The sequence below is a fragment of the Camelus ferus genome, chromosome 26, assembly GCF_009834535.1.
Source record: "Camelus ferus isolate YT-003-E chromosome 26, BCGSAC_Cfer_1.0, whole genome shotgun sequence".
Classification (NCBI taxonomy): Eukaryota; Metazoa; Chordata; class Mammalia; order Artiodactyla; family Camelidae; genus Camelus; species Camelus ferus.
The window spans coordinates 26,046,477-26,066,613 of record NC_045721.1 but is presented as its reverse complement, the minus strand read 5'-3'; the positions used below and the strand labels follow the sequence as shown (position 1 = coordinate 26,066,613).

Below are 20,137 nucleotides of genomic sequence, written 5' to 3'. Positions count from 1 at the left end.
CTGAAATGGTGATGGGGGTGGTGGGGATTACATCAGAAGCCGAAGGAGTAACGGGGCGTTTGCAGTCGGAGCTGAGATTTTCAGATCAAGACCTGGGTGTCCCTGGAATCGCTTCCCTGACCGTTCCCTGGAGTCCATCTGGGATGTGGGTGTTGTGTGGGGTCCTGAACCCCACCCAGAGCAGTTCCCCCGAGGCTGACAGGTGGAATCGTCTAACGCACAGACCCCTGCTGCTGACCCCAGGCCCGGCACACCTCTGAGTCCTGTGAACACGGCCTAGGCCAGGGGTGAGAGTCTGCCTCTTCCTCGCCTGACTTCCCAGAAGCCCTGCTGTGTGGTCCGGTGACAGCAGCTAGGCTTGCTTCCACCAGCACCTCAAAATCCTTTTAGCTCTGAATGCCATGCTCACATTTACTATCAAGAGTGAGTGTAGAAAGGGTTGGTTTGGGGGTCTTGGAAGTTTGATAATGCCTGTTACGTGCTAGGCACAATGCTAGAAATTCTATCTGTATTATGGCATGCAATCCTCAAAACAGCCCCCAAGGGTAAGTACTGTTTCTTACATGGTTTTACATGTAAGAAAACTACAGCTTAAAAATGTCAAATGACTTGCCCAAGACACACAACTAATCAACGTGAGATCCAGGATTACAGACTGAGACGCTGCCAAGTCCACACACACGTGATCCTACAGGCCACCTCCTCACACTCACTGGACGAGCAACCTGGGAACGACGTGCACCTGTAAAGACAGGCTGACACACGTGCAGGTCTGCTCCTGCACACGCAGGTGGACACACTGCACCTACTCCTTGAGAAGGAAAGGCTCCTCTTACCTTCAGAACATCTCCTTCAAACAGCTGGAAGCTCCGCGCCCTGAGGTGGATTCCCTTGCCGGCTTCTGTTTCGATCTCATAGATACACTCATGGTTATTATCATAATTTGATGGGAAATTCGGAGACAGTAATGTTCCTTCGTTTCCTCTGACACTTGCTCCACATTCAGCTAAAATAAACAGGACATTAAAAAGGAAAGAGGAGTCAAACGTGGAGTTACTGATTTTAATAAACAAAGACTTTTAAGTCATGACAACCCGCCCTTCTCTCAACGTACGTCTGCTATTAACATACCGTTTCTACAGATTAGTGACTTCTTTTTACTGGTTTATCAACTGGACTGGAAAAATACCTCCATTCATCCCATTTCCAAGGCTCTATTTCTTTTACTAGACCATGTCTGACTCCGTGGAAGCAGCGTGCTGTCCTACAGAGAGTCCAAGAATAGAAGAGACTCTCCCGAGCACCTGCTGCAGCTGTCACTGGGCGGCCACCTGTCCCTGCCCACTTCTGCCTCGTGGACCGCCCTGCCAGCTCCGATGTGCCAACTCTACGGCTACGTCGAAGTGACTTTCCTGCGTTGGTGTCCTGTGCCATCGACCCAGATGCGTTGAAAGGGGACTCTAACGACAGAGCAAACCGCCCGGTCACCCGCTGCTGGGCCGCAGCCCTGAGCCCGCCTGCCCATCCTGGGCCAGAAGCGCTTTTGATGGTCAGCAAGTTTGTTCTTCTGCCCTTCTCCTGACGAAAGGAGAGGGAAATTCACCTCTAGATCCAAATCTGCACAGAACAATCTTCAATCAAGTTAAAAAAAAAAAAAAAGAAAAGAAAAGAAATATAGCTCCCCATTTTCTGCCAGCTCGGAGAAGGTCACTTACACCCTCAGCCCCTGCCTCCTCACCCACGAAAGTGAAGGAGTGCGGCTAAGCCCTGAAATTGCGTCCAAAATGATCACAGAATGATAAAGTTGCTCTGTGTGTGTATGTGCATGTGTGTGCATGTGAGTGCGTGTGAGTGTATCTGTGGGTCTGTGTGACAGCAGAACCCCTTGTGATTCTGCAGGAGATAATTTGTTGGCCACACTATGTGACAAGCACAGTGGGTTTTAAAACTTCAAATAAGCATGAGTGTGGAGGAAAATGATCAAGTTGGAAACTGAAAATCAGTAATGCACGCGCGTAGCGGGCTGAGAGGCCGGTGCGTGTGCTGCGGTCACGGGTGCGGAAGGCGCCCACGGCTCCGGCCGAGCTCTCGGGGGCCCGCTCTCACGACTGGCGCTGTCTGCACCCATCTTCCTCAGACAGTCACTGAAGGCAGCTGCACCACCAGCCACGATTCCCCAGCCTGCCCAACATAGGGGGACAGCTGGAGGCTCAGGACCACCTCACCAGGACTCGCGCCCTGTGGGTCTCAGGATGCCCCATGTAGACGGGTGGAGGAGAGCATCAGGGGGACACATGGGAACACCTGGGTGCACCTGTCCCTTGTCCTCCCTTCAGGAAGGATGCGAGGTGGGTTGTGTGGGAAACGGGTGGCGGGGGGGGGTGCTGAGAAAGAAGCTCAGGGAATTAGTGGCCCCAAAACAAGGCCACTGGGTTTTACAATAATTCAAAAAAATTATACTATGGTTACTATTATGACATATTCATACATTTGTATGACTATAATAACTTTCTTGGAAACAATTTTTACGGAAAGGCAACTGACGTGTCTCTCAGGCTGTGCTTGGACCTCTGTTCTTGCTTAGAACCATGACGTGGTCCTTGAACAGCGTGGAAGTCCTTCCACGTCAGGAATCTGGTGATACTCAGGAATTCTGAGATGGAGGATACTCAGCTGTGTCTCTTAAATTCACTACTGATTTGATATAATCTCTAAGTGCTGAAGAACAGAGTTGTGGACTTTTAAAAAGTCCTAATTAATGACCAGTACACTTTATAATGAATGGTTCCTAACACCACGTACAACTATCAATAATGCAATCAGCACCAGATACGTTTGTCGTGGAAGAGAGTAGACCTCGAGGACTTCTGTCTGGAGAGGTTACCAGTTAACTTGGTTACATCTGTTCTCGCATCAGCATGCAGGGCATTAATCACATACTTTGTTTTTCATAATATAACAAAAAGGTAAGACTGGAAAGAAGACTTTAGCATTTGGATACATGGGAAGAAAAATGTGTCAGCAAGACTGAGAGGTGCGCTAAATTCTGGGAGTCCATAGGAGATAATTAAGTGAAATAAGACATCAACAGTAAAAAGCAGGTACTGAGAAAATTACAATATTTAAGTCATCAGAGCTTCAAAAATTCTTTGAACTTGATTTAAGACACCCGTGCAAATCTCCAGTCCTAGAGCAGTTAAACGTATCAATTTTAAGTCCTTTCAATAATCCATTTAAAATTGCTTTAAGATGAATGAATATAATTTCCCTTAAAATGAATCATTTGCTCTTTTTTTTTATAAAGAACCTACTGAAACTGTAATTAAAATTGAATTGTCGTTCAGGGTTTTATAATAGAACTAAACTAATTAAAATTAAATGAAGAAAATAGAAAGGAGCCAACTGATTTTTCAGTTAATTCTTCTGTACAAAAGCATCACCCTGCGAGGCTGTCACAGCAGCTCCGGCTGGTGTAACAGAACACAGACCAGGGGCTGAAGGAACAACACTTACTTCTCACAGCTCGGGAGCTGGAAGTCCACACCCACAGCACTCATCTTATGATCTGAAGAATTAATAAATATTCAATATGCATGAGTATTTCATCGGGGATATTAATTTACTATTTGATGAACAGGTGAAGTGTGCGATCCCTCAGTCTGCCTACGACCGCACTGACCTGGATTCAAGTCCTGTTGCTGAAGAACCTGCTGGAGACCTCACCACACCTCTCACCACCCAGGGACACTGACCCCGGGCTGCAGGGCGCGGCGGCTCTCAGCTCAGGCATCCACTGGGAGGTCTACCCCCGCCCCGATGTTTATTAGAGAAAGGTAAACTAGCGTGCCCAAGATTTCAGCTGGCAGTCCTCCAGGGTCACCCGTGATCTTTAAAACGGACCTGCAACTCTGGGCTAAGGATAGATTGTACTGATTTCTGTGATTTTAAAGGAAGAAAGACACAGAGTGCTGATGAATTAAACTTTGAGATCAAGGTAGGCGCTTCTGAGAGCAATGATGTTTATTTGTTTGGCAAACACCTGTTAAGTAAAGCACAGAGCCGGATTTTAGGGCTGAGGCAGCCCTCACTGTAAAGGGACGGTCAGCCCAACGGGAGACAGAAATAGGGGGACAAGTTTAGTGGGTAGAGTGGTCATCCTGGAGGGCCCCTCTCCAGCCAGTGGGTGACGGGATAGAGAAAACTCACATGTGAGATGAGTTTAAACATGAGGAAGTCAGCCTGCAGGAAACGGGGTGCACCCCCCTGCAAGTGAGGGAGCAGCGTGGAGGGGGCTCACAGGTCAGCAAGAGCCCTGGCGACCTGAGGTTCAACCTTCGTGTGTTTGGGCACAAGGACGTGAGAGAGTCTGGCCAGTGACCATGGCCCCCAGGCCGCGGTGAGTCGAGGGAAGGTCTGTCCTGGATGTTATGGGAGGTGAGTCCCAGGTCTGTGAAGTGGGTGGATTGGTGGGGTTCGGGGTTTGGACAGATCACTCTGGGAGCTGTGGCACCAGTGGGTAAGGGGGCCGCCCTGGAGGCCACAAGCACTTTTAGACACAAGGTGAGAGCCTTCTCAGGGTTGGGCAGGGTGGGTGAGCTGGGGAACCCGACTGGAGAGCTGCGGGGTGGGCAGAATCTTCAGAACAAGCGAGGGATTAGACATGGAGAATGAGAGAAGGGGAGAAATGAGAGCTCCCAGGGGCCACGTGGGTCACCCGGTGGACTTAGTGCCTTGTTGAAGGGCCTCCTGCAGCCGGATGGACTGGAAGGAAAGTCAGGACACAGCAGGCAAAATGCAAGAGACGGACACAGCCAGGGCGCCCCCAGGCGCAGGGCAGTGAGTGGGGAAGCCCGCTGCAGGCGCCTGTGCTGGCATCTCGCTGGCGTGTGCTCAGGGGCAAAGGTCTGAGGCTCTCTGTGCCGTAGTGTTCCCGTCTGCAGAGTGGACCTGACGGTAACAGTGCTGCCTGCAGAAGGGTTTCGGGGATTATGTAAATTAGTGCTGGCCTAGAATTATGCTTAATAAACACTAACTATCACTTCAGCACTGCTCCCCTCCTCATTTTGTATTTCGGGCAACAGTGTAAAAACCCAAATTACAAAAATAATAGTGTAAAGATAATGTGTCTAGGTAAAACAGAATAATGCCAAACGGAATATCAGAATCAACAGACACTCAGTGTTACATATGTGGATCAGAGTTTTGACTCCACTGGGCTGGGAGTTTTCTGTTCCAGATGCTAGACTCTCCTTCCTACTCAGTAACTTCCAACTTGGGGAATGGATTCTAGGCGACTCAGGGGACGTCCAGGGTGATCTAGAAAATACTGCGTCTCTTTTCCTTGAGATAGTGTTTAAGACAGCATCCAAATCTCAAACGAACATCCCAACTAAAAACAAGTGAGGACTGCCGTTCAGGGGACAGTCAGGTCACAGAAAGGTGCCGCCACGCCCGGCAGGAGAGGAAGACGGCTCCGTCCACGCTGCTGTTTGATTTTTATAATGAAGTCCTGGCCATCCTGCCTGGCATGTGTGGTACATTGGAACACGAAAAGATAGTATTAACTTTTGAATCGCGTACTATTCCTAAATGATTGAAGAGATTCTGTGCGTTGGAAAATATTCGGTTTTACTAAGTTAACATTTAGCATTTTTATGGGTATGAAATCTTACTTCCACAACTTCCCCATCTGCCTCAAGTTCACCAGCAGGTAAATCAGCGTGGAGCATGTCACGGGCTCCCCAGGGACTGAGAAGGCGCACGGAGGAGGCGGGCCGCCGCTAACCTCCAGACTAACGTCCCGATGCTATGACACCAGCAATTTTCCATAACTTCACAGAGCAGATTGCAAGCCCTTCCCAGGCTGAGCAGCGTGGTGTGTGGCAGGTACCAGACACTGCCCCTGGGGCCGGTGGCCAGGCCGTCCAGGTGTGCGGGCGAACGCCGGCACTCTGACCCCGAGACCCCCGCCCTCCCTGAGCCCCCGCGGCGGCGCGCTGCCAGGTGAACCGAGACGGCGACCCCCTGACCGTGCACCTCAGTCCCTCTGTTTCAGCACAGCACCTCGCTCCACATGTAAGTTCCCACTGCTCTCTGGAATGACCTCCTGAATTCCTCAGGAACACAGCGCAACAGCTAACTCAGCATTAACATCTTACAGCGCCCGCTCTGCGGGGGTATTCCACCAGTGCCACGTCGGTTACAGCGAAAAGAAACAACAGAACGATGACTTAAATCGTCACCGTCATTCTAGCAGGAGATACTCCCTGCTTTCACACAGCATGAGCATCAAAGGCTGTGCTAATACAGCACGGCTGTGGCTTTTGTTTTCCCTTTAGTTCCAGATTATTTTAGTCAAATGCATCATATATGTATTTTTTTCCTTCATAAATATGCCTAACGCATGATCTAGCTTCACTCTTGTCCCATCATGACATTGTACAGCTGGGTGGGGCTGACTTTATACATGAGGTCCCCACCCCACCCGCCGCCCCCAGCAGAGGGGCCGCTGCCCAGCGCCCGGGCTCCTGCCCATCCCCTGCCCAGCTCGGCCCTGCCCTGACTGCACACGCCTGTCCCCCGGATGAATGAAATGAAAGCGTGCGACCACCTACCCACACACCTTGGCAGAGGCGCACTCCACACGCGACGGCCCCCACCCAGGCACGTAAGCTTGGCTGCACCTTCTAAGCGGTAGCCCGCGAAGCACGAGAACGTCAGGGCATCCCCGACCCCGAAGTGAAAACCGACTCTTCTGCTGAAGGCGGGGACGCCGGGGTCGTCGCACGGCTCGAGGTCATATTCTGAGACATGAGGAGACAGAGCACATGTGTGGGAAGCTGGGGGAAGCACTCAGAATCATTTAGCAACAATAAAAAAGTGCTGTTGTTTTTAAAAAGCATCTATATATATTTTTTCCAGACTCTGCTGTAACTGTTACATGGACTGTTCTCCTTTGTACCATGAGCTCTCTCGTGACCAGCAGAATGAACTACAGTATTTTTTAAAACAGGTGCACAACCACCAGTGACCGATGCTCGGGGCAGAGCAGGGAGGGGCATGGCCCCACCCGAGCGTCCCCGAGCGTGCGGCTCTCTCCCCCAGAATTTCACGAGCACCTGCAGGGACACTGACTGGGGGACATAACTGAGAAATGCCCCTTTAACACAGTCTTCTAAAAAAAGACAGAAATCAACTGGACTCGCAAGGGAGAAAGTCCAGACACAAAGCATACGGATTTTATACAAATATCAGGAAAGTCTCCAGAAGGGTAAACACTAAGATAAAGGCTGAGGGGTGCTATTTACAGAGGGTCTGAAATGACTCAGAGCATCTTAAAACCCCTAAGAAATCTTTTTTTTAAAAAACAGCTTTTCAGTCTGTCAATGACACTTCAGGAAAGCTAAAAAAAGGACAGTATTTCATGTCCACATGTTGTTAATGATCACGCAATACTTAGTAATTATCGATGGCTTACTCCCTCCTACGTGTAAGATGCAGAAATGAAACTATCCTGATGTGGAGGAGGAACGTGGAAACCCCTCTACCAAGACTTTCAGCTTCAGAGCAGGAGATAAAGTAAATAATCAAACGTAACCATGAACCTGACTGGCAGCATCACATCTTCCTCAGGAACTGACCGGAACCTCAGAGGGGGTCCCTTGTGACTACGGGACTCAGGAACCACCTTGTGGAACCACATTAGCTCTGGGCAACAAAGAACGAAGTGGAAAAACGTTCGTTCTTTTCAAAGCATCAAATACGCAAATGCAAATTAGTATGACTGTTTACACCCATCAGCGACCTCAGAGCGGCCTTGCCTGCCTGTCGCTGGGGGCGAACCCGAGACCCTGCAGGAGCTCTGACCGCGCTCTGTTCACTAAACATTGTTTATTTATGTGATTAAATTTATCCCCCACATGTCTGACCAGTTTAGTGTCTGTAATGTTTTTTCTCATCTGTAAAAAGATATGAGTATCATTCCTAGAATCGTTCAAACTAAACAACTTACCCCATACAAATAACATCTGAAACAACATGAATCCTTTACAAATATTGTGTTTTATATGAAACATTAAAATATTCCTTAATTTTAGAGCATCATCTTGTCTCTGTGTGTGGTGGCATTAAAGCCAACCGAAGGCTCGCCCTCTGCTGTGTTCACACTTCTCACCCTGAAGGTGGCTCTCGGTACAGGCAGTGGCGTCTCCTGGGAGGCAGGGTCTAAAATCATCAGACGACAGTTGATTCTGAGGATGTCCCCCAGTGCGGACAGTTCCTCTGCGATTTTGACAGAACTCATGACAAGAAGAGACTGAGAAGACAGCGATACGTGGGGGGATGAGACATTACACATGATGTGAGGTGAGCAGTGTTCCTTGGACGCCAGGCAGCTGTCCTTGCACCTCAGCTCAGGGAGGTCCCACCTCCTCGCCCACCAGCCAGTGCTTCTCACTGGTCGGCTGTTTACCTGTAATCACACGCACACACGCACACACTCACACTCACAAATGGTACACGTATCGCCAGAGAAGAGAAGATCTCAGCGTACCGGAGAACGTGATGTTGAAGCCCTCGTAGGAGATGGAGAAGTCAGATATAAACCGAAGCTGGGCAGTGAAGTTCCCGAACAAGCCCGCCCTAATGGTGTGCGGCAGCACTGAGCCTGTGAGCCGGGCCACCGGCTCGGCGAAGCTCCCGTCCTCCGTGATCAGCAGGTAGTCGTGGGAGCCCTCCAGGTGGAAGGTGTGGAAGGCCATCTGCACTCCTGAGAAGCGAGACGGAGAGAGTGAGGGGGAGGGAGGGATGGACAGGCTGTGGGGGGAGGGGAGAGTCTGTACAGTTAGCAGCTGGGGAGAAAGGATTTCTTCTGGGCACAGAGACATCAAAGCCTTGAATCAAAGTATAATCTTAATACGTAACCTTAACTTTGAAGTTTGAAAGAAAAATGCAGAGAATGGGTAGAGAATGGCTTTAGAAGTGAAAGAAGGAAGAAGGAATAAACAGCACAAGTGAACGCGTGAGCATATACGAGTCTAGCTGGAGATCCAGGCTGGACGTAGGGGTGGAGAGACAGATGCCGACGCAGGTACAGACACAGACGTAAATACGTAAGTGAGACACTGGCGGGAGGTTCGCCACGGGCTGCGCTCAGGACTGGTCACTGGGTCCTTAGGAAAAGCGTTTGGCCCCGAGCAACGAAGGACCAGATAAACGCTCCCTTTCATGTTAAACACGCTGTCCTTTAGAGAACCTTAGCTCGGAGGTCTAACAGATAAGCTTACACAGCTGAGGGAAGACCATTTTAAAATCACAGTTTTATGTGCCCCTTGTGCATATGGCCTCAGTGACATACCTACAGAGTACTATTTCTGAATTCCTGTAAGTGAATAAAATTAACCATGAATAGGTCCTTCTTAATAAAAATACTTATTTTGTCATGACAGCACCTTGGTCACTCATGATGTGTTTCTTCCTTCTTAATTTCCTTTAAGGTCAAGTTGTTTTAACACGCATTCATGATGACATAGTGTAATACAGTGTGTATAACAAGACACGTTAAGTTTAACAACAAGTTGAGTTCACATCTAAGTGGTGAGACAAAATCTACAAAATGTGATCAAAATCTCCAATTATCTTCTTGAAAATGGTAAGTTTAGTCATACAAAAAAAGACCAAAGGTATAGTTCTAAATCTAAGGTTATAAGCTGTTTCTTACACAAAACACTTTTTTTTTTCTGGTTTTCACTCTATATATTTATAAAATGAGGATAATGAAATCTATTCCATAAGTCAGCACTGGAGGATGTGAAGATGAATTATTCATTACGTGTAATGATACCGAGTAAACTCAGAACACAAAGCAAGTGCAAGGCTGCGTCGTAGAGTTATCGTGGAAACAAGAAGTTTAGATAATTTCTTATTTCCTTTTTTCAATCAATATATTCTAATCTTATTTAATGCCCGCCTCTTTTTCCTTACTATTACACCTAATTTTTAAGCTTATGTTCACATGCATAAATTCAAGTTATCTGATCAATTGAGCATAAAACAAGAAATCTACATTTGCTTGAAAGGACCGATCAGTTAGAGACCATTTTTCTTCTAAGTTCTCATTAAAAACACAAAATTAACAGTTGAACTACACATAAGGAAATCAGTTATCTTACCTGTTCACATATGAATATGTTTTCCTTGTTCTCATGTTTGTATCTAGGTAATTATTTTGTATATAAAATCTACATAGCATTCTTACCCTTTCCGTGAGACACCTCAATGGTCCACGTACAGTTTAGAGAGTTTGGGTAAAAATCTGGAAACCCAGGAGAAAGGACTGTTCCACTCTTCCCATGGATGTAGCCTCCACAGAGAGCTTAAAATAATAAAGAAATATTATTCTAGTTTTAAAGTTTCACAATAGTTGCAGAATAAAATACTTTTAAAGTGACATTCAATTTGCACAAGGGCTATAAAAATATCTAGTATCATCTCCACAAAAAATAAAATGAAAACTTTATTTTACTTGCAGTATGCCAGTTCATATTCAGTGCCCTAAACAGTACAAAACCTAGGAAAATAACAAGAGTAAGGCTTAACAGCTGAAGGAGAACCCTCTTGTGTTGGTTAATTTTATGTGTCAACTAAACTGAGCACAGGATGCCCAGACTTAACCAAGAGTGATTCTGGGTGTGTCTGTGAGGATGTTTCTGGGGGAGATTCACATGGGGATTGGTGGACTCAGTAAAGCAGACTGCCCTCCCCAAAGGAGGTGGGCCTTGTCCAACAAGTTGAAGGCCTGAAGAGGTCAAAGAGGATGAACATCTCACAAATAAGACGGAACACTTCTCGCCTGATGGCTTTCAAACTGGAACATCAGCTTCTTTCCTATTTTCAGACTGAACTAAAACATCAGCTATTTCTGAGTCTTGAGACTGCCAGCCTTCTGATTGGAATTTGTACCACTGGCTCTCTGCATCTCCAGCTTGCTCCCTACAGATCTTGGGATTTGAGAGCCTCCATAATCATGTGATCCAATTCCTTATAATCACTCTCTCTCTCTGATTCCATTTCTCTAGAGTTGCTGGTCTTCCTAGCAGCACTTCTCTGAATGTAAACCCTTTACAATATACGTCCTGTTCAACATGCTCACAGACCATTTCTGTAGGAAGAAAAAGAAATCTATACACAATCACGTGAAGGGGAAAGTCATGACATTTATGGAGTCAATGTAACATGGGAGTTTAAGTGCTCAGGCTCTGATGTCAGAAAGTGACAGAAAGTTCAGACTCCAGCCTTGTCACTTGCTGGCTCTATGATCTTTGGCAAGCGGCTTGCCTTCCCTCCTTTACAGGTGTCTTATCTTGAAAATGAAAACAGTGATGAAAGCCATCTCAGGGCAGCTGTTTATGATGACTGCCCTGTAGAACACAACTTACAGGGTCTCATACGTGGCAAATACCCCGAACGTTAGGTGTCAATAATTACTAACAGGTGTTAAATCTTCAAAATAGCAATGATTTAAAATTTGAATAAACTCGCTGCGCCTTAATCTTGCAAACGTTGAAAAGTGACACATTCTTATAGATGCTCTTCTTTTCTTGCACATCTTAAGTCCTATCAAGGTCTCCTGAGACTGGAATAGCTGAACTGAAAGGAATCAAAGCTGATGGAATCAGCACAGCAGGAGACAGGTGAGGCCGCAAAGGGATGCACACCTGGCCTTGCAGTCGCCCGCTCCCAGGATGCTGAATATTGAGCAAGTGATGGAAGGATGGAGGGAGGGCAGTCAGTCAACCCAGTGCTAACAGTTCGCTCTGCGACAGGCCATTGGCTGCCAATTTACTGCAAGTCCTTGGGTTCCTACTGGATCTTCAAGTAAAGCCCTCAGACGTCCTACGGGTTCTGAAGTTACTGACTTCCCATCACGCCCACCCTCCCCTCACCTGCTCAGACCCTGCACAAAGTCTTCTAATAAATCCAGGTTCACAAACAAGTTGGCTACTGTTTCAAAGAACCAAAGCCCTGGCTTTCATGAGCTTATTTTCAAACGTCTGCTCTACCTGGATTGGAGGAAAGCAAGAGTTGAAGCACAGAGACCGCATCACTGGTGCCAGCCCTGTCCACGCAGGAGATGATGGTGGACGAGGCGGAGGAGTCAGAGGGGACAGAGTCCACTGTCTCCCTGGAAGGTAACATTTATTTCCACACGCCAGCTCTAACCTGAAACCTGACAGCCTTCAAGTTCACATTTCAAACCCTGACCTCCTTCTCGACCCCCAGCTGAATTCTCGGCTGCTTGCTAAGTGTCTCAGAAGGACATCTCTGCGTCCGTCCCCTCTCCTCCACCGCTCGCTCCCTCATGACTCTTCCATCTGCCCCCCCTGCTGGGACTTGCTGTAACTGCCGAGTTTCAGGTCAGTCTTGTCCCGGCGATCTCCTGCCTCCTCACTCTTGCCTCTTCCTTGAAGAGATTAACATGTGAGAGCAGACAGTGCACGGCCTGATTTCTGTCTTTCTTTTCTCTTTCCCACGATTTCCTGTTTTGCTGTGAACTACTAATGAAGTTCTATTTAAAGCAAAAACATAATAAGGTTACTTTCCGTTTCAAATTATTCATAGACTCCCCACGCCCTTCTGACGCCACGGACTCTATTCATTCATTCATTTACATTGAAGTTCTTTCCTCAAAGAACCGCTACAGAAACCCTACAATAAAAAATGGGGGTACACAGAGCTGTTCAGCCGCAGCAGAGGGTGGATTCCAAGCCCTGCCACTGTCCTCAGTCTCACCTCAGAGAAAGCCTCAGGGGGACCCGGCACACCCCGGAATCGGGCCACGCTCACAGGACGAGCATGCGAGGCCCCCGGACTGCCCCCGTCGTCGCCTGCCCTCAGCGAGTAAAGCCCTGCCCTCCGAGCCCCCCAGGCCTTCGCTGCGCCTCCGTGCCCAGTCCTCGCTGTTCCTGCACCTTCAGTCTCTCGCTTCCTCTCACCCTTGTTAATAAACATGCGTCCGGCAGCTGCCTCCAAGCCTTTCAGGATTCCGAACTGAAACTGTTGTTTTTCATGTCTTTATTCTCAGCCGCTTCCCCTGTGTCTGATAAAGCACATACTTCACTGGGAGATAAAAAATAACCCTCTCTCCCCTGTTCTAACAGACAACAAACGCGTCAACTGTGGGGATGCAAATACAGCATCTCCCAATAAACGCAGGTGGGAAGAGTAAGGGTTTACAAAAATATTTACCTAATGAAGAAACTCCCCCAAAGTTTCCCTGCATTTGTCTTTCACCAAATAAAAGGACGTCAATTATCCCAGTGCTCACATGACTTCTTCAGCACTCGAGCATGCTGAAGCATAAACAGAAAAAAAATAAAAAGAAGCATTGCTGTGATGTGAGAGATACTGAGTTTATCTTTTTCCTTGATGACATAAAATATTATAATTAATTCTGATTTCTTCCTTTCTGAGAACTATGAATTTTTAAAGGTTTAAATAGCCTATTGATGTATAATTTGTCACAATAAAAACCCATGGGGTTTAAGAGATAGCTTACAATTTGAAAAGGCAACAAAAACAATTCTTAATGTTAAATGAAAACAGTCAACCATGACTGACTAAACTTTCCCATCAAACTCTAAAATCTCCCCAGATCTGCAGATTTATCAATAGCCTTTTATCACAAGTTTATCATTATCTGAGGTGGGTTCCAATGAAGCGTAAGCAGAGCAAACAGCTCACGTCACCAACCTCTTTAAAAGGTTTAAAATTCAAATTTACATATATTTAAATTGGAAGACAATAAAAGATAAAATGCACAGGTCTGATGCACCTTTTTATTTTCTCTGGAAAACACCAAATACGCAGTATCATTTCCACAGCATCTCACATGCCTGTGTGCAAAGCACACGAGGCCCCTCGGTCCACTCCCACCCCGCTTCTCCTGACCATTGTGTTCCTTCTCCAACCCCTCTGCTTCACGAGCCTCCAGGACTCGGTGAGTCTGCTGTGTCCTCTGCCCAGAAGGGCTCTTCACGTGCTGGCCGCTTCAGAAATCCTCCTCATCACTGGAATCCCAGAGCAAGTGTTACGCCTCAGCTGAGTTCTTCCAGGCCCGCTCCCGGGCGCTCACGCTGGAGCCGAGGAGGCTGTTGTAAATGATTCAGTGTGCGTATGTGTGGATGTACATGCTACGGTCTGAAAGTTTGTGTCCTCAGAACCCGTGTTCACATCCTAAGCCCCGGTGTGATGGTACTGGGGTGGGGCCTCTGGGGTGTGATTAGGTCATGAGGGCTGAGTTCCCTTCAGGGGGATCAGTGCCCTGATGAAAGAGTGTGGTTGTGCTGGCACCTTGACCTTGGGCTGCCACCGTCCAGAACCGTCAGAAATAAAATTCTGTTGCTTATAAGCCACCCAGCCTGTGACATTTTGTTCTAATTGTCCAAACAGACTAAGGCAGAACATATGTGATTAGATTAGATTATAAATTTTAAAGTTAAACTTTGTGGAACCACATATATGTCAGGAAATGGATGTCAGTAACGCCGGTGACCTGGAGCAATTCCAGAAGGATTCTGGTGGACGCTAAGTGTGACCTGGTCCTGGAGGATGAAGATGATTCAGGTGATATAAGGGGCCCAGGCCGTCCGCTGGACAGAAATAGAAGATAATCCTGGATGGGCACTAAAATATTTGAACAAAGCAAGCTACCAACTTTAAGTCAAGAACACGGGAGAGTAGTCTAACATGGGCACGTTGTTCTGTTTTGAGAAGAATCCGTTCAAAGTCAAAACTACACACCTGAGGTGGGTCAGGATAAGCCTCACACTTCCATACGTCAGTTTTCTTTACCAAATCAAGAATCTAGCTCATCTGATGACTGGTGTGTCTTCTATGAAGAACTAGGTGCCACCTTTTAGCACTGCTCAGTGTTTAAATCTTGATCAGAGGATTTAAAAAGTAAAATCCCTCAATGGACAAACAAAAGGACAAAACCAGTGACTCACACATGTACAGTCACTTGTGCGGCAAAAGAGACAGTGCAGGGGGGTACAGCATGTGTGATCTTACCAACAAATGACGCTGTCTCGTTAGGAGAGCCCCGCTGGGAAAAAGGGATCTAGACACTACATCACATCTTACCAAAATAATTGGATGGACTGAAATGATATATTTGAAATGAAAAAAACAGTGCTTGCATTCAGAGGTGATGAACAAATTCTTGATCACAGTGATGGTTTGGTGGATGCACACACATCTCAGAACATACTACAGCTTTCACATTAAGCACATGCAGGTTACTGCATTTTAATTCTATCTCAACAAAGCTGTTAAATTTTTAAAGCTTTTGGAAGAAAGCGGTAGAATATGTTTAAGACCCCGAGGGTAGCAAGGCTCCTGAAACACTATGTGGAAAGCACCAGTCACAAGCGAATGCGCTTAAGTGCTAGACTACTTAAAAATGAAAACATTCCATTCAGCAAAAAGACATCAGGAAGAGGAGGAGGACACAGACGGTGAGAAAAAACACACACAACGCACCCGTCCGACGGAGGACTTGTCTCCAAGTACATATGCAGTGCTTATAACTCAGTAAGAAAAAGGCCTGTGACCCAGCAGAAACAGGAGGGAGAACGCAAGAGCTCAGGGAGGAGGATAAATCCTGGGCCAGCAAGCATGAAAAGGCGCCCAGAGTAACTCAGATGCTCCCACGAGGAATCACGGAGTCCAAAACGGTGGTGTGTTTACAGACGAGACGTGGGTGTTGAGGATGAAGGAAACACCCCTAAACGTCGTGCCGCGGATGTGTCACAAGTGTACGGGGAGCACAGGAAGCCGGACACCCCGAAGCACACCGCCTATAGGGTCTCACTCACTGAGAGTCTGCAGACCATCGGGAGGGCGGGGCCTTCGTGGAGTCAGGGGCTGGAGGGACACAGCGGGGCCCCTGGGGAGCTAGCTGGTCGCCTGCATCTATCGATCTGTGTGGTCTTGATCTTACATGGATGTGTTTGTTGTGGGAAAAATCACTGAGTGGAAACTTGTATTTGTGTAAATAAATAAGTAACAAAAAACGCTGTCAATAATATTCAACTATATTTTCACACAGTGACTTTAAGTTTTGAATCTTTATTTTCTATCTTTAATGAGTGTGTAACTTTTGTTTGATCTTTTAACATGTTAACGCCCAATCAGATATACCATGTGACCAATGTCAGGCATTAAACGTCATCCTCTCTCACTGATTCAGAACAACTGTATCACGAATTAAGCTCCTGTGTGGGCACAGATGTGTCACCAGGATCCCTGTGCCATATCACTAACCTGCCTGTTTACTTCCGCACTGATTTCGTATTGTTCTAATTAATCGTTCGCTTCCAATATGCTTCGATACCAGATGGTGTAGTCTTTTCTTATCTTTTTGAAAAATATGCATTTCCTAGCTCTTTAGAGCGTTTACCCTTCTAGATTTTTAAATGTTTATAAATTTCTACAAAAAATCCAATTAATTTGAATTAGACTTTATTGAACTTGAAACTCTAATTTGTAGAAAATTTGTACATTTAAATTTTATTTTTCCCATGTAGGAACATAACATGCATTCTCATTTACTAGGGTTTTCTTTAATATTATATAATAAATGTGTATGTTTTTACTGTCATATTTTTAATGTAAGCTTTCACATTTCTTGTTAGATACACTCCTGGCAGTGTCTAGGGCTTTATTTTCTACACAAACATTTTCATTACTCTTCTTCTATGTTACGCCCCGTGTGGAAATCCGTTGCTTTCTGTCCATCCTGACGCGGTCACGTCCTGAGCCCGCACTGCTGGAAAGCACTGATCACCTTCTCCTTCTAACGTGTGTAAGTCATAGATTTTTCTTAAATTATTGCATGAGTTAAGATCTTCCGGGCAATATTAAATAACATTTTTCATGCTGAGGAAGTTGTTCTCTTCTTGACTTTCATGGGACTTTTTGTAATAGTTCTTCTGTTCATGATGGTGTTTCCTACAGGTAAGTTCATTTATATGATGATTCTTTATGTATTTGTTAGGGTGATATATTACTTTAGGGTTTATTGAAGATCCAACGTGAAAAAGAATAAAAACGAGGAGACACATCTTCCTAGAATAATGTACTCATAACTGCTATTCCCAAGTCCTGGTGTCTTCCCGTCTGCTTTGAGGGAAGCAGACGGCTCTGGCAAGTCCCCGTGTGGGGGAACACGGGGGCTGGAAACTCATCATCCACGTTGCAGGTTGCACCCATATTCATCTACCTGTATCTGTAAATGTACATCTATGCCTATAGAAATAGAGCTCTGGCTAGTTTCTGCCACTTTCTTTTACTGAAACATTGAATTAAAATACAAGGGGAATTAGAAATAGACCTTTAAAATTTTTCTCTCATTTATCTATAGTTAAACAACATTACATTAGTCTCAGGTGTACAGCTCCCGGCTCTTCTGTTACAGGTTATTACAGAATACTGAATATAGCTCCCTGTGCTACACAGTAAGTCCTTCCTGTCTCTCTGTTTTATGTACAGTGGTGTGTGTCTGCTAATCCCCAACTCCTAATTTATCCCTCCCCCACCACCGCCCCTTTGGTAACCATAAGTTTGTTTTCTCTGTGAGTCTCTGTCTGTTTTGCAAAGTTGCTTTGTATTATTTTTTTAGATTCCACACACAAGTGATATCGTATAATATTTGTCTTTCTCTGACGTATTTCACTTAGTATGATAATCTCTAGGTCCAACTATGTTGCTGCAAATGGCGATACTTCATTTTTTTATGGCTGAGTAATAAGGAATATGCATTTTGACAATCCTCTAAATTCCTACAGTCCGTCCTGCTACAATACATGTTTCCGTATGAACAGCTCATGTGAGATTGGTACACAGAAAGCTGTTGTCAGCAAGATGTGGATCGTGTGGGTTCCTGTAACGTTTTCCCTAGGCGTGGACTGGAGTTAGCACAGCAGAATTACAACCCAGAGCAGGAGAAGAAAATGTCCCAGCTCATCTGGGTCCCTCCCCGCGGGGCCCGCCCCTCGCCTCGCACGGCTAATGCTTCACATCAGGTGGCACGTCCTTGCGGCCCCTCAGATGCTGGCCCTGTAGATGGAGAGCCCCGAGGGCGGCACTCCACTCTCCTGGTGATGAAGGTTTGTTCAAGCTTCCCGAGATGCCCTCCAGCCACTGTGGCTGCACGCCCCCACTTTGGGGGAGTTCTCCCAACGTGCCAGGCGTCGTTTGAGTCAGTACTCTGGTGACAGAGGTCAGAGGTTCTGAGTGGTCTGTAGCTAAACGTAACTGTCCCGTAAACCCTGTTATTTTTTGTGAATCATTAGTAAGAAAGCCAAGGGTTTTCATGAATATATTAACATATCGAGTTTGAGTGGAAATGCCTAAAGTCTATAGACAGCACTAGAAATGGAAACATACAGAACATTCACATGGAAAACTATATAGGAATATATATATCATATTCCATGGCCTTTGGTTATGAATATAACCATCTCATAACATTGTTTCCACGGAAAAACATTATAATGTGGTACTAATTCATGGTCAAATGCCAAATCCCTGACTTTTTCTGCAAATGATCAGAAGTGACATGCTGGCCTATGTTGTTATTATAATTATGCGCTGAACAGTGGAAAGTTGAGCAAAACAGTGACACACAGTCACCAAAGATGTTACTCATTGTGAGATTTCCAAGAGCAGATCTGGGCAGACAGGGGAGGGGCTGGCGTCACAAGAAGACGCCGGCGGTCTCCTGAGAAACTCCCCACGCTCCCGGGGGGAGAAGCTCCACCAGAGGCAGGGGCTGTGGGGACGCAGACCAGCTGTGCAGACCTGGACGGAGCTGTCTGATGCCTGGCCCCACGCACAGGGAACCAGGTCTCACAAGGTGGGAGATGCACACTCACCGCGCCGTCTCACGCATGGTCTTCAGGGCCACGTGTGGGGGGGTGTGTGCAACTAGGCTCTGTGAGTTTGAGGGTCTGGAATGCAGCTGAAGGCCAGCCCATAATTTTCTGTTCTTCGTTTGTAAACAGAATCTCCACATTGCAGAGAAGACTTGCTGGGTAAATGTCAAGCACTCAACAGCAGTGTTTTGCAGGCACACAGCCTTTCAAGTAGAGGCCCTGCTCCAGCCTCACCCTCCCGCCCGGAAAACACTCGCCACCGAGCAGTTTCGTCAGTTCTCTGCGTCTGCTCCCGGCTGGCTGCTCCGCGAGCCGCACCTACCGTCACAGCTGGGCAGAGCGTGGTTCCACTGGTGGCTCCGCTCGCAGACGAGCGGCTCGTCCTCACTCAGCGTGTACCCGGGCTCGCAGCTGAAAGTCACCGTGGACCTGATGCCGAAATTACTGCCGTGCCGATGGCCGTTGACAGGGATGCCCGGATCCAGGCAGGAGTCCGACTCTACAGTCACACCTGGGTGCACAGAAAAATCCTGTCACATACCCCGCTTCCTGGGCGACAGGAAAGGAACAAGTTTGTGCCACAGCACATAAAATATCCCCGACATCACCGGACCTGGCAATCATGCAGCTAAACCCAGTCATCCATTCATGTGAAAACCAGCCCACTCCCAAACATCTGACCCTGCTGCTTCCTGCAGAAAGGCACAGATTACAACACGATTAACTAGACGACATCTAAGCGGTGCGGTCTCGAGTAGTCTGTTGACCTCCCTGAATTTTACCTTTCTTCATCTGAAAACCAGTGACTGCACTAAATAAAGTCTGAGTCTCTCTCTTTTCTATCTCTATCCCTACCCTCTCCTTTCTCTTATGTTTTCTGTTCCAATGGATACTGCCGACACCCTTCAACGTTCAGATACCTGCATATATCCACCCAAGCCCACACACATACAATGACACAGTGCAAAGTAAAACTGCCCTGGAGGTGCTTTTCTCAAACTGCAGTCCACAAACCCATACTTTTTTTTTTTTTTTTCCAAATTTGCAGTCAAGTCAGCCACCTTCGAGATGGCTACAATCAGCCCACGCTGAGAGATGCTAAACAGTAAGGTGCTATATAAAGCCAACTAACGCTTATCACATCATTACAAGGGTTTCTTCTCTCTTTCTTTGACGTTTCTCTTTATTTTTAGAATAACATC

General features: G+C 46.7%; 1 protein-coding gene across 1 annotated transcript in view; it reads right to left on the bottom strand.

Moving 5' to 3' along the window:
- Positions 1–20,137, bottom strand: part of CSMD1 (CUB and Sushi multiple domains 1) — a 1,664,412-nt gene that overhangs the window by 201,394 nt on the left and 1,442,881 nt on the right. The window contains 5 exon segments of the mRNA XM_032468715.1: positions 837–1,006; positions 6,615–6,803; positions 8,552–8,767; positions 10,256–10,372; positions 19,258–19,446. Coding sequence (XP_032324606.1) covers positions 837–1,006; positions 6,615–6,803; positions 8,552–8,767; positions 10,256–10,372; positions 19,258–19,446 — 881 coding nt within the window.